This window comes from Acomys minous, assembly GCF_964271855.1.
Source record: "Acomys minous genome assembly, chromosome: 5".
Lineage (NCBI taxonomy): Eukaryota > Metazoa > Chordata > Mammalia > Rodentia > Muridae > Acomys > Acomys minous.
The window spans coordinates 16808142-16829730 of record NC_140494.1 but is presented as its reverse complement, the minus strand read 5'-3'; the positions used below and the strand labels follow the sequence as shown (position 1 = coordinate 16829730).

The following is a 21589-nucleotide window of genomic DNA, read 5'->3' as shown; positions in this document are numbered from 1 at the left end:
TGTGAGCACTGGACAGGGTTAGAAAAGATTGTTAGATTTGGTGGCATACTTTTAAACAACTATTTTTATTTTGGGTTCCTTAAATCTTTCTCCCTTCTCCACCTCAATCTCTTCCAACAGCACAACACCAGGTAGGAGAGAAAGAAGGTTAGTGGCGAGAGAGGGCATAGTTTTTCTTAGCTACTTCTGGCTGTTTAGGGTCTTTAGGGTCATTGGGTTCCCTGGGAAAAGTCCAATCCTCGGTTCAGGATATCTTCAACTTCTTCTTGTCAAACTGCATCAACATCAACCAGGAGCAGCAGGGAGGAACACCAGCAGCCTTCTTTCTTGGAGCCCTGTCTCTCTCTGTCTCTGTCTCAGTGTCTGTCTCTCTCTTTGTCTCAGTCTGGCTTTTATCCCCACTGACAAAGACTACGCCCCAGATATGAGGCAGTTCACGGCTGACAAACATCCTGTGCCCTCTAAGGAGGCAACCATCAGCTGTGGACAAACTGGAGCTGCCACCATATCCTACAACTGGAAGTAAAACAAAAACATGTTTACACTTAACTCAAATCTTCTACAACATAGATTCCCTGGAGCTGGAGTTGGAGGTGGTTGTTAGCCACCAAACGTAGCTGTTAGGAACTTGACTGGGGTTTTCTTAGGAGTGTTAAGGGCTCTTAAGTACTCAGTCATATCTGCAGCTCCTATAATTGTATTTTTGTAACAGTTTTTGATAGTTAACTAGAGATAGAATACTGCTTTTTGTCCCTCTCCTAGTTTTTATTGACTTTTACCTGAATATGTCAACAAACATTGTGAAGTTGTTAATTATTGAGAAAACACCAGCAAATTACATTGTAAATATTTTATAGTGATGGGACATTTACCAAATGGTTCTGTTCCCTCAAAGAAAAAGATATATTTAGAATCTTTGCTGTTGAAGTCTGTAATCAGCTGTATCACATGTGTTTGTAATACTTGTCCATTATGTAAATAGTTTCCTTACTTTGAATTCTGCATGTAAGCACTTCATTTTGGGGCATGTGCTAGTTGCTTTTCTCTGTAAAGGACCATAAAGAACTTTAAGTCTTGTTTTGTTTTCATTGAATCAGTGGAACAAAGTCATGCATTGAATTACCATTGTTAGAGCCGGGCGTGGTGGCGCACGCCTTTATTCCCAGCACTCGGGAGGCAGAGGCAGGTGGATCACTGTGAGTTCGAGGCCAGCCTGGTCTACAAAGTGAGTCCAGGACAGCCAAGGCTACACAGAGAGACCCTGTCTCGAAAAACCAAAAAAGAAAAAAAAAAAGAAAAAAAAAAGAATTACCATTGTTTATGTATTTGCTCACAGCCTTAGAGGCGGGTTTTGAGGAGTATCTTTTGTTACTTATCTTTGATATTTTCATCTTATTTTTCAGGCCCATACCAAAAAGAATATTGAATTCTTTTATTCAAATATAAGAAATATAAGAAAAGTTAATTTGATTGTCTGCTTTCTACTAGTTGTAAAGGTAGTAAGTACATTCTCTGGGGTCATGGTGAGGCATACCTGTTATCCCAGCATTCAGAATATGAGCCATTGGGGGCTACATAGTGATGTCCTGTCTCTAAGACACGTTTAGACCTAATAAGACAAACAAGCCAAGAAGTAGTTCATCCTTACTATATTTAAAATCGTGAACAGTATAAAGAAGCCAAGATTGCATCTCCTCTGAATTTCATCACAAAGATAGCCTTTGATAACATGTGCTGTTGTCTATGTATAAACCACACAGAGAGACTTTCAGCACTGGGGTCATGACTCAACAGGATATTCTGTAATTAGCTTTGTCATTGAACAGTATGGCTTTTACTTTTATCAATAGATATGGATTATCTTTTAGATATATCTGTTCCCATACATGCATGTAGTTTATATGTATATGTTTACTCACATGTTACCTTTTTCTTTAGTGCAAATTTCCAGATAGATCTAATAACCAGAAAAATCTGCAGACTGTAGAACTAAAAGTATTACATGTTCCTTAAAAATGCTGGAAATAGCATTTACAAATAGTCTTCTCTATGTACTGTCTACATATAAAAACAGTCAGTTGCTTTGCTGGATGATGAAGTTCCTGTTTCCATAGTTGAAGAATCCTTCCTTTTTACCTCAGTTTATGACACTTGGGAAATGTTGATTAAAAGATGTATTTTTTGTTTGCAGATGTGTGGCTAGTTGACAACTCAGGTTGATTACTCAGGTTGTTGCCTTGATAGTGCCCTGCTTTTGAAGCTGACGTTTGAAGTGCATTTCTTCGTAGAAGCAAAGATGTGTCATTTTGCATTCATTTGAGTGGCTGGTAGAAGTGTGTTTTGCAAACGACAAACCACAGCCAGTTGACCTAAAGGTTGCAAATATAGACTCATTTAAATGCTGCCTCTAAATTTTGGGGAGAACTTAAAAGTAGTGACTCATGGTACCAGGAATTAATTTCTTTATTTGAACATCACAGTTTCAGTCCTTATGGACTGCGTACATGCCTAGCCATCCTGGAGTTCTATGTGAGAGCTGTGATTGAAGCTGACGTCCTCATGGTTTCAGAGCAAGCACTCTGACCAGTGAACCATCTCCTGAGACACCCCTCCCCCCAGGGAGTTAATTGTATCATTGCTAGAAAAAACAGATTGTTAGACAACAGTAAAAGAGTTTTCCTCTTGCATTAGTCTTCTGCTTCTAACTGAATTTGGCTCTAAAGTTTGGGTCAAAGAACACCCAGTCATGAAAGATGACCTGAAGATTCACCTTTTTTCCTAACACTCGAGTATTGGGGACAGAAAGTATCATTAAAGTTCTTTGTTTGGACTATCTTCCTACAGATTAGACAAAACGCGTAATAGATACTCCAAAAGGAAAGGATTGTGTGACCTCTCCCTGTTTTCTCTTCTCATCCCGTGTGTTGATAGCAAGGCTAGGAAAATTCTGCTTTTCTCAGTGCTGTTCTGACATCACAGTTTAGTCAGTTTTTAGTTAATATTTATAGTGGAGGTAAAGCCTTCTAGTTACTGTTATGAAGGCGTTTTTTTTTTTTCCTAAAATCTTTTAAAAATACTTCAGAAATTTTTCTCTGAATAGTTAGATCTTAAAATTTCTCATTGGCCCAATTTCCTCGCTTTACTAGTGATAAAAATGAAACCATCACCATCACCATTTTGTCTGCACCTTACAGTGCTAAGTGGCGGTGCTAAGTGGCGAGTGGAATTTTTAACAGTTACTGGGTATCTCCTGTTGCTAGATATTTTATTAACATCATTTATTTTTTATAGGAGCCCTTTATGGGAACTGTTTTCAATATCCATACATTAATGAGGAGATTGAAGTCTAGAGGGGTGAGCACATTTCCCAGCACCGTGTAGCTTGTGAGACTTGCACTGAGTCTCTTCTACTGTTTCCCCGCTGTCTTTGCTCACTGCTTGCCGGCCTTCTGTGGACTCTAAGCTCGGAATGGATGCATTAGCCAGACGCAGCTATTTACATATAAGTTAAGATGAAGCTTGAGAGAAATTCAGCTGCTCAGCCGTGCTGCTCTCAGGCTAAGTGCTTAATACCCATCCATATGTGTGTATGGTATCAGACCCTCAAATACAGACTGTCCTGCTGTTGTCCATCCTAGAGTCCCTCCCATTGGATGGAGGAGCTGTTTGAAGAGTTTTAGATTAACTCTTAATTTCAGCTATCTATATTTTGAAACACAATTTTTAGGACAGTGCTTGCCCTGGGAAATCAAGACTCCTTAACCCTAAGGGTTATGTCTAAGGACTAAAGGTAATTCATGTCTGTCGCACTCTGTGGCCCTGGCAGAAGTGATTCAGTGGCCTTTCACTGTTGATCTGAGGTAAGCTCCAGGACAGCATGAGGAGCAGACAGGAAGTGGGTGTTTGGGGAGGGGGAGCTGCAGTGGCTGCTTCCTCACAGGAAAACAGTTCTAACTGGGTTTCCCCAAACACTTCCTGAAAAAGAATGTGCCTCAATTTCCTTTCTTAAGTTGGCCTCAAAATTGATCCTTGCTTTTTGAATTGCCTATTTCCTGATGCAACATCTTTACTTTCTATGCCTGTGAACACCCTCGTGTTCCTTTCCATACAGTAACTTGCCATTCCTCTCTCCTGTGTCACTTCTCTGCATTGGCTTTGTCTTTCTATGTGTTTCAGTTGTAAGATGAAGTGTCAAGCGCATAGTCAGCTCTCAGTGCACAGACCTCGGCAAATACCTTCATGGCCTCCTGTACCAGTGGGGTGTTGGTAGCAGTGCTCTGCTGAAACATGGTTGACTATTAGCTAAACTTGTAAGATTTTTAGAGAAAACTAAGTGGATTTTGTGTGTGAGGGGGCAAGTTTTCACTTTATATGTTGAAATAATTTTTAAAAGATGTATTTATTTATTATGTATACAGTGCTCTGCCTGCATGTACACCTGCAGGCCAGAAGAGGGCAGTAGATCACATTATAGATGATTGTGAGCCACCATGTGGTTGCTGGGAATTGAACTTAGGAGCTCTGGGAGAGCAGCCCTTTTCTCTGACCCATCTCTCTAGCCCCCTAATTTCTTAGCAATATCTAGACATACAGATATCTTTTTAAAAAGGCCAGAAAAGATACTTGCCAATAGCAATAAAAACATTCGAAAGTGATTCTATGCATATATGTATGTGTGTATGTATCTCTGTATCTATGTTTATCTATGTAGTATATATGTATTTTGGGGGGCATGTGCCACATATTTGTTCATGTTGGGGCCCATTCTCTCCGCTGCGTAGTCCCTGGGATCAAGTGCGTATTGTCAGGCTTAGCTGGCAGGTTTGCCTGTACCTGTCTCAATGGCCCCATTGACAGATATTTTAAATTAAAACTCTTGACAGATCACTAGGTGTCGTGGTGCATGCCTTTAATCCTAACACTCGGGAGGCAGAGGCTGGAGGATCTCTGTTAGTTTGAGGCTAGCCTGGTCTACAAAGTGAGACCAGAACAGCCAAGGCTACACAGAGAAACCCTGTCTCAAAACAAACAAACAAACAAACAAACAAACAAAAAATCGTGACAGGTAACTTATATTTAGTGTTTTTATTCCCAGTTAGGCTGCCACTTTGAATAAAAGAATGTACTCATCTGATCCACTGTTTCACAACTAGAGGTCAGTGTTAACACACCTGCCTGACTAAATGTCCCAGGTGCGAGTGTGCGGTCACTCAGCTATTTACCCGACCTTTATCAGGGCCAGATCAGAAAGTGATAAGAAAGACAAAAGTTTTTAAGAACTACTTATTTCAGCATGAAATGCTTAATTCTGCACTTGTATTGAAAAACTATTGATATTTCTCCCACTTAGTAATGATACATGAAACTTATTTATTAGGCCGGATAGAGAATGAACTTGCACCTTTTACTACCAGCGAAGTTCTTCCCTACAGTGTCTCCAGAAACAGCAATCAAAAAAAGAAGAAAAATTATTGCTGTTCAAAGGTAAACTTGCCTTGTAAACTTTAGTCCTCATAATGGTTGCATGGAGTCCTCATCATTACCATGTAGCTCCAGCCCGACAGCCTTGACGACATGTGCTTCTCTGACCGGAATGACTCACCTTAAAAGAATCTGTGTTTTCTGTTAGTAATATGAAATTCAGAATATTAACTGAAATATAGTGAATAAAACCCAGGTACAGCATTGGATCGAAGGCCAGAAAGCACATCTGCCTCCTCCTTCTAAAACCCTGCTGGGTTCCTTTCCCAGTTCTTGCTTCTTTGAGAATTACTCTTGGCTTTCAAGTGAGAGAGCCCACAGGGGCAAAGTTCTAGAGCATTCTGTCCACCTCAACATCGTTAGCTTTGCATTTTCAAAACTCATCTCTGCCACTCAAAAGTTTTTCCCCCATTGTTATCTATGAGCTTAATTTCTCCTTAGAAGCATACCCATACCCAAACATTATTTTAAAAGCCAAGTTGAAGTTAGTGTTAGTAATGTTTTAGTACAAGATAAGCATCCTAATCCAAACAGTAAAACAGGGAGACCTCCAAAATCAAAGACTTAATTATCACTTTGATACCTCAAGTGGAAGATTCTACTCCTGATCTCATAGACTTGGTTCAAGTAAAAGATGGCACAGAAACCAAACACTTTATATAAAATTAGAGCCAAGAAGACATTTCAGTGGTGGCTCAGTGAGTAAACGCGTACACATATAATAAACAAGTAAATAAATTGTAAAAATTAAAGTGATCTCCAGGCTATGTGTACAATGCATATAGCAAACAAAAGACTTTTTTGCTTATACTTGGGCCCAAGCCTCACTGTCTTACTATGTATATATAGATATTCCAAAGCTGAAGCATACCCGCGTCTCAGGTAGTCTGCTCATTTGAGTGTGTGTGTGTGTGTGTGTGTGTGTGTGTGTGTGTGTGTGTTTTCCTAATAGAAATAAATTTTTGGTAGTGCAGCAGGTTCTAATTTTATAAGTTTAAAATCTGTGTACTGGTTCATGAGAACAGCACATCTGCTTACTGACTTTAGCGCTCTGTTCTTTTCTGAGAATTACTTTTCAGTTCACCAGGTTTCAGATTTCCACATGGAACACTCATCAGGCAGTCACTTTTTGTCTAGTTTTATGTCCTCTAGGCTTATAATAGAAGGACATGAAATTAATTATTGATTATGATATAGATTCAGCACATGATTAGATTTTCAGTCAACCTGAAAAAAGATGAAAGTCATATTAACCACCTCCAGGCCATTCTGCCTGTTTCTGTGGAGAACAGCAAGCAGGCTGCACCATAAAGATTGTGGGTCACCATATTTAGCAAAGCCGGATTTTGAGTTCTCAGAGTGATTAGTGACTTGAATTAATAAGTTTTGTGATTTTTAAAGTTAGTCTTTGTATACCTTTTGGCTTAGAAGTCTGTTTGCTTTAGGATTTGAGGTCTTTATACTTTTTAACAGATATAATTTATAATCTCAAATATATTCTAAATCAAGAAACTAGTTATTAAGTTTAAATTCAGCTAGAGGCAGACACCTGAGGTATTAAGTGGTATAGTGCCATGTGTGAGGCACAGAGGACTGTGTACCCTGCGGGATAGCTGAGTGATGTGGGCCTACCAGACAGGGGTATTTTACCTGGAGACATTGAAGTCCCTGTTTTCTCTTCGACCTGTCTTTCTTAGGACTCAGGGTAAAGTGGCAATGGCTTTCTGAGCTTGTGAGTCTTTCTCTGCCTTTTGTCCTATGATCTGTGCAAGTGCCTGCCTTGTGAGTTCTAGCTCCTTAGACCCCAATATTTCTTCTCTTTAAATGTCTGGACTGAGGAAAGCTGGTCCTTAATCAACAAATGGCTGCTAAAGAGAGAGCTGGCTGGATTCAGCGTGGGATTGTTGGGTTAACCAGTGATTTCCTGAAGTTTCAGACGCTTTGATGTTTAAAATTCCCCATGTTTTCTCCTGATTTTGAACAGGGTCTATGCATAATTGATTTTGTACATGTTTCTGAGAGAACAGGATGGTAGCCATGAGGTATAATTATAGCCACACTTGCAGAGTTTTAAACTTTTATTACAACCAAAAATATGTTCCAATTCTTTGAATCTGAAACTGTGTTGAAAATGTTTCCTTAGCAGCACAGTGTACTTTCATATGCGCATCTCTTCCTCTCCAAGTCTCCTCTGCTCTGTCAGCACTGTAAGCTTTTAGGCTCTGAACCTTTTACATTTGGACACCAGTGGATTTAACCTCATTCAAAAATTAAACTCTAAGCAGGATGATTCTGTTGTAAGGGAAGTGTATCTCATTGAGGCAGTTATTACAAAATAAACATATTAAAACCATTTTCAGTGATATTGTGAGTCAGCTTTTTCTTAACAAGGGAAGGTGAGAACATGTGGAATGTATGTATGTATGTATGTATGTATGTTTGTATGTATGCATGTATGTATATATGTATTATTTAGAGACGGAGTTTTTCTGTGTAGCTCTGGCTGTCCTGGAACTTGCTTTGTAGACAAGGCTGGCCTTGAACTCACAGAAAGCCTCTTGTTTCTGCCTTGAGAGTGCTGGCATTAAAGGCATGCACCACCACGCCAGCCTGGCTAATTTATTTATATAAAATTCTGAGTAGTAGGGCTCTTAGGGTGTGCTATGCGTTCCTGTTTTTATTTAACTTGGAAAACTGTGTTTGGCATAAGCATGTAGCTAATGAGAAAGGAAAGCTATCTCCTAAGAAAACTTAAAAGTGCAGTTTTATTCTTAGCCCTCAGAATGCTGCCAGAGACATGACTAAGGGTTGTACTGAAAAACTACTTGCTGCCTGGTTCCTTCTTGCCTGGTTCTTTGTGGTCCGAGATCACGCTGGGTAGCTGAGGATGAGAGTCAGTGCACTGCTGAATTCTGCTGTTTCAGCTTCTCCTGACCGTGGGCTGATACTGAAGATCTCTGAAGATACTCCATTTGTCATTGCAGAAAGTTGTATCCCTGCACATGTGGTGGCTGCTATCGATGTGAACACTGTTGCTAACGAAGTATACAAGCACAATTTTCCTCACACACACCTACTGGCAAAGACAATTGAAGTAAGTGTGTATTATTATTTTGATACATATATAGTGGTAAAAATGCATATTTCTAACAATTCCTAAATACCGGTTTCTGGTGGCTTAACTGGAAAATAAATCATGCAAACAATCTTTTAGGAGAAGAGGAATTAATGTTTTAAATTCTATTAGACGTGAGAGTAAATTATTAAAAAATTTCATGTAAAGCTTGAAGTCAGTATTTTGGTGTCCGAAGGAAGAGACTGACAAGTTTGAGAGCACGCTTAACTTCACACGCGTGGTTCTGTGGTGATAGTAAGCTTTACTGGTTCACAGTCAGTTAGCAGTCATGTACTGCTTAAAGCACATGGTAACAACACTGAAGGGGCTCATTGCTGGTTGCTTCTTCTTAGCAAATTTGTCAGAGTTAACTCGTTTCACCTATCACAGACTCTGCCTTAAAAGGATATGAGCAGTAGATGGCCAACACAAAATGAACCAAGTTGTATCTTTTTAAGTTTTTTTTAATCTTACGTATGTAGGTATTTTATCTGCATTCACATCTATGTGTACACTAGAAGAGACCTTCTGATCCCATGAGACTACAGAGTTGCAGATGGTTGGGAGCCACCGTATGGGTGCTGGGAATTGAACTTAGGGCCTCTGAAAAAGCAGCCAGTGCTCTTAACCACTGAGCCATCCCTCCATCCCAATTCAGTTATAGTTTTGGAGATTTTGTCTTCTAATGCTTTGTTGGGCTTTAAAAAAAAAACTTGCTTGTCATTTGCTTATATACTATGGCTCATAATATTTGTTTTATGGGTTTTGTGTGTGTGCATGTGTCTGTATTTCTTGTGGGTTTTTTTCTTCTTTTTTCTCTGTATTTTTATTCTATTTTATTCTTAAAAAATAGAATCTTTATTATTGACCTGTTTGTTTTCTAAATAGAAATAAGGCATGTATTTGCATGGGTAGGATGGTAAGGAGAGTCTGGGAGATGAGGGAGGGGAAACCATGATCATAATAAACTATAAAATATTATTTCAGTAAAAATCAATCAATAAAAAGACTATGAACAAAACAGACACCCCCTGTGTGTATCTCTGTGTGTGTGTGTGTAGGCCAGAGGGCAACTTGCAGGTGTTGGTCCCACTATGTGGCTTCTGAGGCTTGAACATGAGGCATGAGCGGCAAGTGCCGTTACCCATATTCTTACTGTGGTAGACTGGAAGCAGCAGTGAGGAGCGTTGGCCAATATGTGAGTTTTCTCACTGAGACATTGGTAGAGGTAATGGAAAATAGAAAGCACTTTGGAAAACCTTCATTATCATGCAACTTGAAGATAATTGTCACATAGCCCAGTACTTCCATTCCTAGGTGTTTATCATAGGGAAGTAAGGGAAGGAAAACCCAGCAAAGACCAATATTTTTAATGTGAAAACAAGGCCCTCAGTTTGTTTCTTTGTTTCTTCCTTTTTTTCTCTCTTGTTTTTGTTTTTCGAGACAGGGTTTGTCTGTATAGCCCTGGCTGTCCTGGACTCACTTCGTAGACCAGGTTGGCCTCGAACTCACAGAGCTCTGCTTGCCTCTGCCTCCCTGAGTGCTAGAATCACAGGTGTGTAGATTTTTCACATCTTATTGTGAAAATTTAAACACAAAATTCTTATGAAGGTATAAATTACATTCAATAAATTGGGACCAAGGCAAAGTATACAGTTTATATTACTTATATGAGTTGTATATGTTTTCCGAATTAAACTTATTTGTTCAGAAGTGTGTATAACATATTTTCTCTAGTTCTATAGCTCATCTTTTTATTTCTTTAGTTGTTTCCATCAAAGTGCAGAAGTTATAGTTACAGGATTTCTTTCCCCTACAGATGACCTTTTTTCCAAAATTTCCTCTTTGTTTTTTCTAGACTTGTACATTTGTTTTTCCATTTGGATCTATGATCCATTCAAAGTTACTTTTTGGGTACGGTATGCAAAATTGGGTTATATACACTTCTTCTCCCCTTAAGGGAACATAAAGTTGATCATGTAGTGAAAAGAATAGTCCTTTAGTCAATTTCCTTGACATGAGAAATAGACCCCATATCTGTGGGTGTATTTCTGGGGCCTTTTCTTAGTGGTGTGCATGTGTCAGTTCTTACATCAACAGCGCACAGCTTTGATAGTTGTACTGTTTAATACATACAGAATTCAGACAATACAAATAAATTCTGTTGAATTAATTGCCATAGACTCCTAGGTCCCTCTACTTGCTTCTAAGTGATTCCTAACTTTGTGCAAACTCTGGAACTTACTCTCCTCAGTGACTGTTTCCACGGTTTCTAGTCTTCGCTCCGTCTTTTATGGCGTTTTGACTATTGTGTGCACAGGTTAATACCCAGAGACTCAGTGGGAAAGTTGTGCAGATTCAGTGTCACTCCCTTCATCCTGTGACACAGTTCTAGGCGTCGTGACCCCTCCCTCCTGGAAGCCCGGTCTCTCCTCCACTGGTTTAGATTACTTGGTTCTATTTGGGGGTTGCTTCCTTCACTGCTGTCTGATTACAACTATGAGGCAGAAAGCTATGGCAATCAGAAGGTTGCACTTTATGGTAGTCTGCACTAACCGGAGTCTAGCATAGCAGTAGAAAGCAAGCATAGCTCGGACTTATATTTAATCCAGCTTTCCAGGGCTTCTGCGGTTGTGTTGTTGTTTTTTAAACATGAAGGTTAAGTCCTTAGAACTTTCACTCTTGTAGAGAGATGCAAATTTTAAACTGAGATATACTTCATATACTATGTAGCTTACCACTTTGAAGTATATATGTAGTGGTTTTAATATATTTACAAAGTGTCTGTGCATCACTTTCTGATTCCAGAACATTCAATGCTAAAATGTAATTCTAGGCCATTAAGAGCTACTTCCCTTTCCTCTGCACTTCTAGCTTTGACAGTCATAACCTACTTTTTGTCTTTATGGATTTGGCTATTCTGGAAATTTGATGTAAGCAGTTGTATGTGACTTTTTTTTTTACCTCTTTCATTTAGTATAATTTTTCAAGGTTCATTCACAGTGCAATATGAGTCAGGAATAGGTTTTCTGTTATCAATGAATAAAAGTTAATTGTATGCACATATCATATTACTTATCCTCTCCTACTCCTCAAAAAAGTATCTGAGTATCTAGAGCAATTGCTCAGCAGTTAAGAGTTCACACTGTTTTCCCAGAGGGTTTGAGTTCAGTTCCAATACTCATGTCACATGGATCACAGTTGCCTGTAACTCAAGCCCAGGGGTCCTGACAACCTTTTCTGGACTCTATAGTACCTATGCTCATGTGCATGTACTCATCGAAATAAAAGGAAAATAAAGTATTTAAATCGATTAGTTGAAAATTTTTGAAGCAGTATAAACGGAGAACATTTCCTACCCATGTGACTGCATTAGAGGGAGGAATGATACAGATAGCATCTTTTAAAAATCTTTTTAGTAATTCTTTGAGAATCTCATGTATTGTATTTTGAGTATATTCACCCCTTCCCCTAATTCCTCCCACATGACCTTCTTCCATACTAACCCAACTTTGTGTCCTATTTTTTAAAAATATCTCATCAAGTCTAATTTGTTCCTCCTCTGTATTCTTGGATGGGTAGCCTTACACCAGATCGAGATAAATCTAGCAGGAGCCACATGCTTAAAGAACACTAGATTTCCCATCCTAAGCTATTAGTTACCAGTAGATACTCAGCTTGGCGAGGAACTTCGTGCCTGGCTCCCTCCATGCTGGCGTTTTGTCTGGCCTGAGCTTGTGCAAGTCTTATGCATGCTGTCACCACTGCTTTATGTTCAGATGTGCACCTGCCCTGCTGTGTCTGAAAATATTGTTTCATTGTAGTCATCCATTGCCTGATTTCCCACCCAAGGCCAATCCTGGCACAGTCTCCTATTCTCTGCTTCTTGATCAGTTATGAGTCTGTTAATCTCCGTCTACTGCAGAAAGCAGCTTCTCTGATGAGGCTTGAGAGATGCACTAACACGGAATAATGATAAGTCACCAAGGGTCAGACTAGTACTATGCCAGTGTAGCAGGGGAGTGGTAATAGGTTCTCAGAGGAGGCCCCTGACCTGTCTGTCTACAGAGCCAGGGATGATAGTAACCACTAACAGTGCATTCCATAAGCATCGTGGCCAGCCGGAATCAGTATAGCCTTCTCATTATGAAGGTAGCAGTGCAAATATTCTTAGAGTAAGAGTACCCAGAATACATAGTTCTCAATTGTCTCCACCCACAAACTCAGGCACACATAGGTTCCATAATTTCTGTAAAATAGCAAACGGCATCCCTGGATATTTTACAAAAGTTTTAGTTATAAATTTGAATTTAATATAAATATTTTAAAGTAAATCTAACCAAATATACCCCAAATCAACCAATTCTCAGTATAGTACCATAGTACTTACTGAATGTTTTAGTTTAGCCGTTCTATCCTGTCTGTTCTTCTCCTTAAGAGAAATGCTGAGAAACTATGTGTACTTGGACTGATTGAGGTTTCTGTGTTTTGTACCAAGAGAAGCTTGAGAGATTCAAACTTTAATTATATTTCCTTGGTAGTTTTAATAGGTAATGGTAAGCCATAATGTATGTATGCTCTCTAATATTATTGGAACAAGAAAAGGAGCTGGGGAGGCATGTCCACTCACTTAAAGGAGGGTCAGTTCATTAAAGTGAATTTTTATAAAGGAAAAAGAAGACTTTGTTTTATAGCACAGTCAAGAAATAAAAATATGTATATTTATGATATATGATTTTTATGTAGTCACATATGAGTGCGGCAAAATGGTTAAACTGAGCAAATTGGCATAGTCTTCCCCCTACATTCATACTTTCTATGAGACTGCTGGGCAGTTTCAGGTGCAAAGTCCATCACCACGCTGTGTACCAGATCGCCCAAACTCACTCCTGTGGCTTCCGGAAGCTGGGGGTTCCTTGACTCCTACTTTTCAACTGGTTTACTCTTTACCTCTATGAGCTTGACCTTTTCAGTTAGCATATGCAGGTGCGGTCATAAAGTAGCAGCCAGGACCTAACTTATGACAAAACACGGATTCATCTTTGTTTCAGGGATCAGCACAAAGGTGCAGGCTGTGTCCCTGTTTAGGGAGCTGTGGAGTGAGAACAGGGTGAGTGGGAGGTGAAGGAGTGGAAATGCTTAGAACCGAGACAGAGTGAGGAAGGTTGTCTTTCCGTCTGCTTCTCTCTCTAGCAGGCAATAGAATGTGACTTCTCCTAGGCAAAGATTTCAGGTAAAGAATTGGGTCTGTTTGGAATGAAGATAGCTGTGTAGGAGCATGATTGCCTAGGGCAGCAAGACCTTGACTGCAACTCCCTTCAGTAACTGGGACACAGTCCTGGCAGAGGGCCAGGTCTGCCTAGAAGAAGGCAGCTTTCTCTGGAAAGCGTGCCAGAAAAGTCTTCATCATCATCTATGATCAGGCTGTGACATTAACATAGGTTCGTTCATAACCAGTGGCGGGACTCCTTAGTCAGAAGCTGTAGATGAAACCAAAGTACTCAGTTAATTTATCCAGTGAGCAAGTGGCAAGTCACTAGTGACTGGTGTATACATGTCACAAGCAGACACTTCACTGAGCTTGTTCATTGTTATGTACAATAGTGACTGCCATGTAAATGGTACAGATACCGAATGAAATATTGTACCTATAAAGTGAACAGAAATACTAGGAAAATGCTGATAAAGGGTGAAACGGGTCAGAGTTGACATTAGATAAATGATATCAAGATAAAAGATTACAAGGGTAACTGGAGTAGTCCTCAGGAAACATCTGATTGATGTACGTATAGGTGCATGAAATGCCTTCACAGGGCAGGGTAGGGTAAGAAATCAGCAGCTGTAAGGCTTCATTGTTTATCAGTTATATGCAACAAGGCAAGAAAACCATTGTCTTAGGAATACAGACTTCATAGTTATGTATAAAACATGAACAAATTGGTCAGAAGCACATCTGAAGGCAGCTCACCTTCTTTCAGAGTGCCATTTCTTTCAGAAATGCACTAATGTCAAAAGTAAGTATTTTATTGCTATTATTTAGTGAGCTCATTACTGAAAAGAGGAAAACTATGTCTGAAAGTATTCATAAAATTCAGTTCTTTTTCTGAACATTTTAATATTTTAATAACATTTTTTAAATGACTACTTTCTGAAGATCCATAGGTTATTTCCTGTCCTTATGTATGTCAATAACTTTATTAGGCAGAGATAACTGACTTGTTCCCAGGCTAACCAACTCTCCAAAGAACTCAGGGCATAACATTTCCTGCTTGTTAGGATTTGTTGTGATTATTATAGAGGTTGTTATACTGGTCTATTCTTTTTACATTTCTGGCCAAGAGTGCTTAATGAGAATTGGCCAATCCCTGACGTGTGTTTCTTACTGTTTATCTTCTGATCTGCCTATGTAAATGAACAAGTTGGTGTCATTTTACTTAATCTTGTCTATAATCATTTGAAGTTCCTTGTGCCAAGGACAAAACAATAAAATAATTGCTGACATACGAACATGAGGCCTTTCAATTTGCTAGTATATTGACAGGGAGCACAAGGCCAGAATGATGGCTGTTCATTACAGCAGCACACTCACAAAGCGGAAGCGTTTCGATTGACAGGTGCTTAAAGGTCCTTTCCCAAACATGGTTAATTACAAGATAAAATTCTTCATGGTCGAGTCCAAAACTTGCAAGGTTACACCTGAGACCTCACAGAGGAATGAGTGTTGTGGAGGACGCCACTGTTCCTTCCTCACAAGATTGCTCTGGGAAGTTAGTGTAATTGAAGCTGCATTGTACAGCACTGTGTTATGTGTACCTGTGGTTCCTGATGACTTTAGTTCTAATTGTCTAGCATAATTTTCTTCATCCTGTATTTTTTTCTTTAAAATGTTCGTTCCTTAGGGCATTTCAGTGGAAGAGTTTGACAAGCTATCATTTAATATGATTTTAATGAGCCCTCCATGTCAGCCATTCACACGGTATGTATAATAAATGTTTTTTCTCTTAAGGAAGAGTATGTGTGGGCTGAGAATATAGCTCAGTGGTAAATGCTTGCCCAGTGTGCATGACGCCCTGGGTTAAAGTCATGACACACACTTCATCTCAGATAAGAAAAGAAAGGGGAGGGAAGCAGTAAGGAATGGAGAAGGGAAAAGCGAAGAACTTTGAAGCCTATAAGCTGAACTCTCATAGCTTCACAATACTTTGTAAATGTATCCCTTCACTTTTCATCTTTATAACTCAGCATCAAGAATAGGAATTGACAGTTACAGTCAAAAGAGCAAACTTATTTGATCAACAGTAAATATGTAATACTTTGTTATAGGTATAGTCAAGGTACAATTATTTTTGTTTAAAATTACCTTAATTGCTTTAAGCTGTTGAGAGCTCTTTAGCATTCAGAGCTAATTCTGATCAGTAAAACAGAATTTCCTTAAGAAATATTTCCTTTGTAAACTGTAAAAATTGTAAAATGTAAAAAACTGAAATCTAGTTTAGTATATATGTACAAATTGTGTATTTCTCAAAATCAGTATTTTCGTAGACATAATTTCTCATTTCAAATTTATATAGTAGTTTTTAACAATGTATCTCAAGAAATTTTTGTCTTAAATTAAACCTAGCTCATTTTCTCTCTTTAATAAAAGAAATTATTCTAAGTGGCCATAGTAGTAGTATCTTATTGTTACTCTTACTTTGTTGGTGAGGAACTGAGACAGAGAAAGGTTAACTTTCCTGTGACTATACAATTAGACAAAGTAGGAGGCATTATTTATATATTTTGTATTAAAATGACTAGCTGGAGTGTTATGTAACAAATATGACGATTAAAGTGAATATTCTTGTGCTACATTTTAATATCTTTGATAGGGAGGAAACCTGTCTCCCTTGGGATTTATTGTGCCTGTGTGCCATATAATGTGCTGGACACTTGTTCCTGAGCTTCAGAGTTTATAATTGAAGGGAATGACTCAGAAATTAGTGTTATATAAATTGAGACATCTGTACTCTGAGAACTCTGAAAGTTCCACGAGAAAATAGAGGAAAAAATAATGTGTGTCATGCTCAGAGAGGGGAGTTCTTCCAGAGGCATGGCCAGAGCTGTCTGAAGCAGAGTAGCACTTTATCAAAGTTGGCAAAGGACATTCCATATGAAGGTGGCTTTAAGCATGTGACAGAGTGTGGCCTCATGTGTGCAGAACAGAGTATCTGTTCTACTGCAGTGGGCCCAGTATCTTCCCTCCTGCCATCTTCCCTGTATGTTAGCCCAATTCCAGCCTGCTGATGCCATCACTAACTGATTCTGCAGTTGATGTCTGAACTCTTGAATGGAAAGGGACAGAATATAAAAACCAATGATTTCTGAGGAATCTGTTTAAGTCTTTTTTTGATTTCCAAATAACCCTCAGACCCACTGATAGATTTAGCCTTGGTGTCAGGTCAGGGAAAGTGCCAGAGAGGTCACATAGCTTAGGACCATGAAGCTACTGAGCACTGAAGTTTAAACCCTGATCCTCTGTTCCTATTATTCACACTCAATCCAAGTGTTCCCTTCTACCTGAACCTTGACCATATTGTGAACCTTTGTACGATTTGTTTGCTAGCCTAGTACCACCTGCTTGCATGTGCTGACCCTAGTTTGTCTAAGCTTCAACTTCTGCTTGTAAAGTAAAACCCTGAGGTCAAGGGTGTGTTTGCACCTGACAAGATTATCTCAGTATTCCTCATTGTTTGGTCACCTTAAATGGTGGTTATCACCAGTGTCATCAGTTCCAGATTGCTGCCTACCCAGCCAGCTTGTTTTTTCTTTCTTTCTTGTTTTGTTTGTTATGGTAACGATCAACTTATTTAAATTCTCTTAGCTGACTAAGTCTTTTTGATATCAGTACATAAAGTTTTTGATAAACCTTTTCATGCTTTCTTTGCTTTTTTAGGATTGGCCTACAGGGGGATATGGCTGATCCAAGGACAAATAGCTTCTTGTATATCCTAGATATTCTTCCAAGGTAAAAGTGTAGATTCTTGTGCTGTTACATTTAATCTAAAACTATGGGTACGAAACGATGCAACATTTGTCTCTCTGTAGAGGTAAGCAGTTGTTACATGCACCCTTCTTTTGGCACACCGAATAAATTTCACAATGGCATGTTTGCCTCCGTAGTGACTGGCAGAGCTTTCAGGAACCAGCTAAAATCTGCTGCCTCTGCTCACCCATAGTAGTCATGAAGATGTTACCAGTGCTAGTGAACACTGCCACCTTAGCTGAATGACAGCCAGTGCTAGTGGACACTGTCACCATGGCTGAATGGCAGCCAGTGCTAGTGAACACTGTCACCATGGCTGAATGGCAGCCAGTGCTAGTGAACACTGTCACCATGGCTGAATGGCAGCCAGTGCTAGTGAATGCTGTCACCATGGCTGAATGGCAGCCAGTGCTAGTGAACGCTGTCACCATGGCTGAATGGCAGCCAGTGCTAGTGAACGCTGTCACCATGGCTGAATGGCAGCCAGTGCTAGTGAACGCTGTCACCATGGCTGAATGGCAGCCAGTGCTAGTGAACTCTGTCACCATGGCTGAATGGCAGCCAGTGCTAGTGAACACTGTCACCATGGCTGAATGGCAGCCAGTGCTAGTGAACACTGTCACCATGGCTGAATGGCAGCCAGTGCTAGTGAACACTGTCACCATGGCTGAATGACAGCCAGTGCTAGTGAACACTGTCACCATGGCTGAATGGCAACCCTTTTGAGTTTTGCAGTACAGAAGCCCCGTGAAAACCCATAGTTTGAGATGTGCTTCATTGGAACTTAACTGTTCAAGTGTGAGCTTTTTCAAGTGTACTATGCTTTGAGAAAAATGAATAAAATAGGAATTAAAATTAATTTTAAAAATCTAGTAAATTATTTAAGGCCCGTTTGTCACAAGTTGTGATTTTCTTTTTGCGTCTTTGTAATTCATTGTTTGTATTTCTGTTTGTTTTTGGTTTTAGACTACAAAAATTACCCAAGTATATTCTTTTAGAAAATGTCAAAGGTTTTGAAGTATCTTCTACAAGGTAAAAAATATATTTGTCTTGCATATGTCTTAAACTTGCTATATTTTATAGTAGGCCCTGTTGTGAGATAAAGATCTAATAATAACTACATATTCTGACATTTATAAGATGTGTTTTATTAACTAATATGACTTTTTACCAATAATATAAACATTACAAAGTTTTTTCTCTTCTCCTTTTGATCTTCCAGAATGAGTATTGATTTTAGTATTAAGTATTTATAAGTAGAAATATTTTCATTAAGAACAGCCTCATAGTGAGTACGTGTTACCGTACAGTTAGCTGGGAGAGATGGCTCAGAGGCAGGCTTCCATCAGACGCAGCCTGTGTGGAGAGAAGGCATCCACATAGGCTGTTGCTTGCTCACCTCTTGCTCATCAGCGATTCCCTCTGGTTTGCCCTGTGGAGCTGTAGTTTCTGTTCCCAGAGCCATTTAATTAACAGTTGGTCACATTGTCTGGCCACTCTATTACTTGTGCTAGAAACTCCTCCAGTATCTCCTTATTCCAGTGCGATTCCTCAAGTAATGCCTTGGGAGCCTGGTCTCTAAGTGGCTTGGCACAGTTGGGTTTCCTGACGGTGAAGTGTTCTGTGAGAGTGCCTTTTCTAAGCAGCAGCTGGAAGCTTTCTCTTTGACTCTTTCTCTTCCCAGAGAGCTGCTGGTGCACACACTAGAAACCTGTGGCTTTCAGTATCAAGAGTTTCTATTATCTCCGTCCTCCGTAAGTACCACAGTTCAAACCTGTATGTAAGTGATCCTCTAAGGGAATTTGATGTAATAAACAAAATAGATCTATGTTTAATGTTTCACATAAGTGTTAAATTAGCTCAGACATGGATTTTACTTTCTGAAGAACATGGTGCATGCTCGTTGTTTGCTTGTACATAAAATAGGTTCATTAGCTCTCCTACATTTTTCTTATTGGAAAACAAACGACTGCAGGTTTTGAAAATATGTGAGTTTTACATCTCTAAATTAGATGTCTTGCATTCGGTAATTCTCCGGGTAATCCAGGATTAAAAATGAAGTGGACACATTATAATTTTTTTTTTTTTTGGTACATGAAATTAGGTTGTAAGTGTTGCTGTCAGTTCATGTAAGAAATCAAAGCACTTGCTTGTTTTTCAAAAGATTGATTTTGTGTGATTACGTTTGTCATATTTTTAGTTTCTTATCATCATTAGCCATATTATATAATTCTTTGTCCACAAATGAAAAGAAAATCTAGCTTTAAAATTTAATATATAAATTGTCAGAACTGGCAGTGTAACTGATCTATTTAACCTTATTTCATAACATTGCCTCTTTTAGAATATAGTAAATGCTCCTCTAAAAGTAAAAGTAAAACCAGGCAAGAATAACTACATTTGAACTTAATGGTTTTACTATTATTATATTATCAATAACAAATACAAAATGTCTCTTTTCTTCTTACTTGGATATATGCATACATGTTTTGTCAGGAATAATCTTCATTCAACTAAAGGTACAGAATAGCAAGCAATTTAAGTGACTTAGATTCTTCTGAAAAGAAGTCTTCAATACTGGGTTTGGTGGCACTCACCTTTAATCCCAGCACTCCAGAGGCAAAGGCAGGTGGATCTCTATTTGAAGCCAGCCTGGTCTACAAAAGTGAGTTTCAGGACCACCAAAGCTACACAGAAAAACTCTCTCTCGAAAAACGAAAAGCAAAAGCAAGGGGAAAAAGTCTTCTAACATTAGTAGCAATATTTGCTTTGGCAGAAACTAGGTGCATGTCTGTCTGAATCTCTATGCTAGGTGCTGAGGTTGCTTCAAATCTCCCAAATTTCATATGGTATCTAACTGTTCTGTTTTGCTTATAGCTTGGCATTCCAAACTCAAGGCTACGGTATTTTCTCATTGCAAAGCTTCAGTCAGAGCCTTTACCTTTTCAAGCCCCTGGGCAGGTATTGTTGTTGGTATTGATATAACTGTTTACTTGTGAATGAACCACAGTTTTCCAGTCTGTTCTCAGTAGCTACTTAGGGTTTCTGTGCCTATTGAGTGTATAATGCAGGTCATTGTCCTGTCCATTTCCAGGCTGCTGCTTCTTCTGATGTCACTTTCAACTAAACTAAACAAAACCAAACACACAAAGGCTTTGTAAATTCAAAAATTATCATTAGTGCCATCATGACTTCCGTGACCACTGGCTGTTATAGCTGTCATTCTCTTTTCCCATTCAAAACTATCTATTACTTCTGATAAATTATAATATGCTGGCTTTAAATTGGCCTGTTTAAACATTTATTATAGTTTCTCTGATCCCAACATTATTTATCTTAATTGATTAAAATGTAGTAATGATTAATATAAGCTAACATCAAATTCTCAACTGCTAAGTTGGGATTCTTGGTGAATAATTTTATGTTTCCATAAGAAGTGAGGAAAGATAACAGAGTTTCAGTGGCTCAAAGAACTTTGCTTTGCGCAACCATCACAAGCAAAGCTTAATAGCCCGTCAGTCCTGCCAGTGAAGCCCAGTTCTGCCACTTGATTCTCCTGTGACAGGCATGCTTTCCCATAATGGAGAGCTCTAGAAACAATGGAAAACGTGTATTAAGGAAAACTTAATCACTAAAAATTCATTGACTGTTTTCTCATTTGTAAAAGAGAAGTTTATACAAAATTATGACTTTCCAAAATGAATCGTGCCCCCTGCTCACCCTTACTCCATGGGACGTAAGTGTTCTCAGTGAAAAACGCTTGAGTTTTTAGATTTGAGGATGCTGCGGGATCTCCTTTGTAAAGAAGGAGTTTAGTAAGCTTTTGTTCCATATTCATTTTCCAATGTCATTGTTGCTCTTGAAACTTTTTTCTAGTTGTGCTGTTGTGTTTAAATTTTTTGAGTTTTTCCATTAATAAGTACAGCAAACAGGAATTCTAGGATATAAATCTTGTGCACCTCACCTTTTAT

General features: G+C 38.9%; 1 protein-coding gene across 5 annotated transcripts in view; it reads left to right on the top strand.

Moving 5' to 3' along the window:
- Positions 1-21589, top strand: part of TRDMT1 (tRNA aspartic acid methyltransferase 1) — a 55689-nt gene that overhangs the window by 4126 nt on the left and 29974 nt on the right. For 3 of the 5 annotated variants that reach the window (XM_084783730.1, XM_084783729.1, XM_084783728.1), the window contains exons 2-7: positions 8466-8575; positions 15496-15572; positions 17529-17600; positions 18585-18650; positions 19303-19372; positions 20496-20579. In XM_084783730.1, the coding sequence (XP_084639856.1) occupies positions 8466-8575; positions 15496-15572; positions 17529-17600; positions 18585-18650; positions 19303-19372; positions 20496-20579 (479 nt within the window). Of the gene's footprint in view, positions 1-5308; positions 5485-8465; positions 8576-15495; positions 15573-17528; positions 17601-18584; positions 18651-19302; positions 19373-20495; positions 20580-21589 lie in introns of those variants that run through there. The other 2 variants (XM_084783731.1, XM_084783732.1) reach the window with 2 other exon arrangements.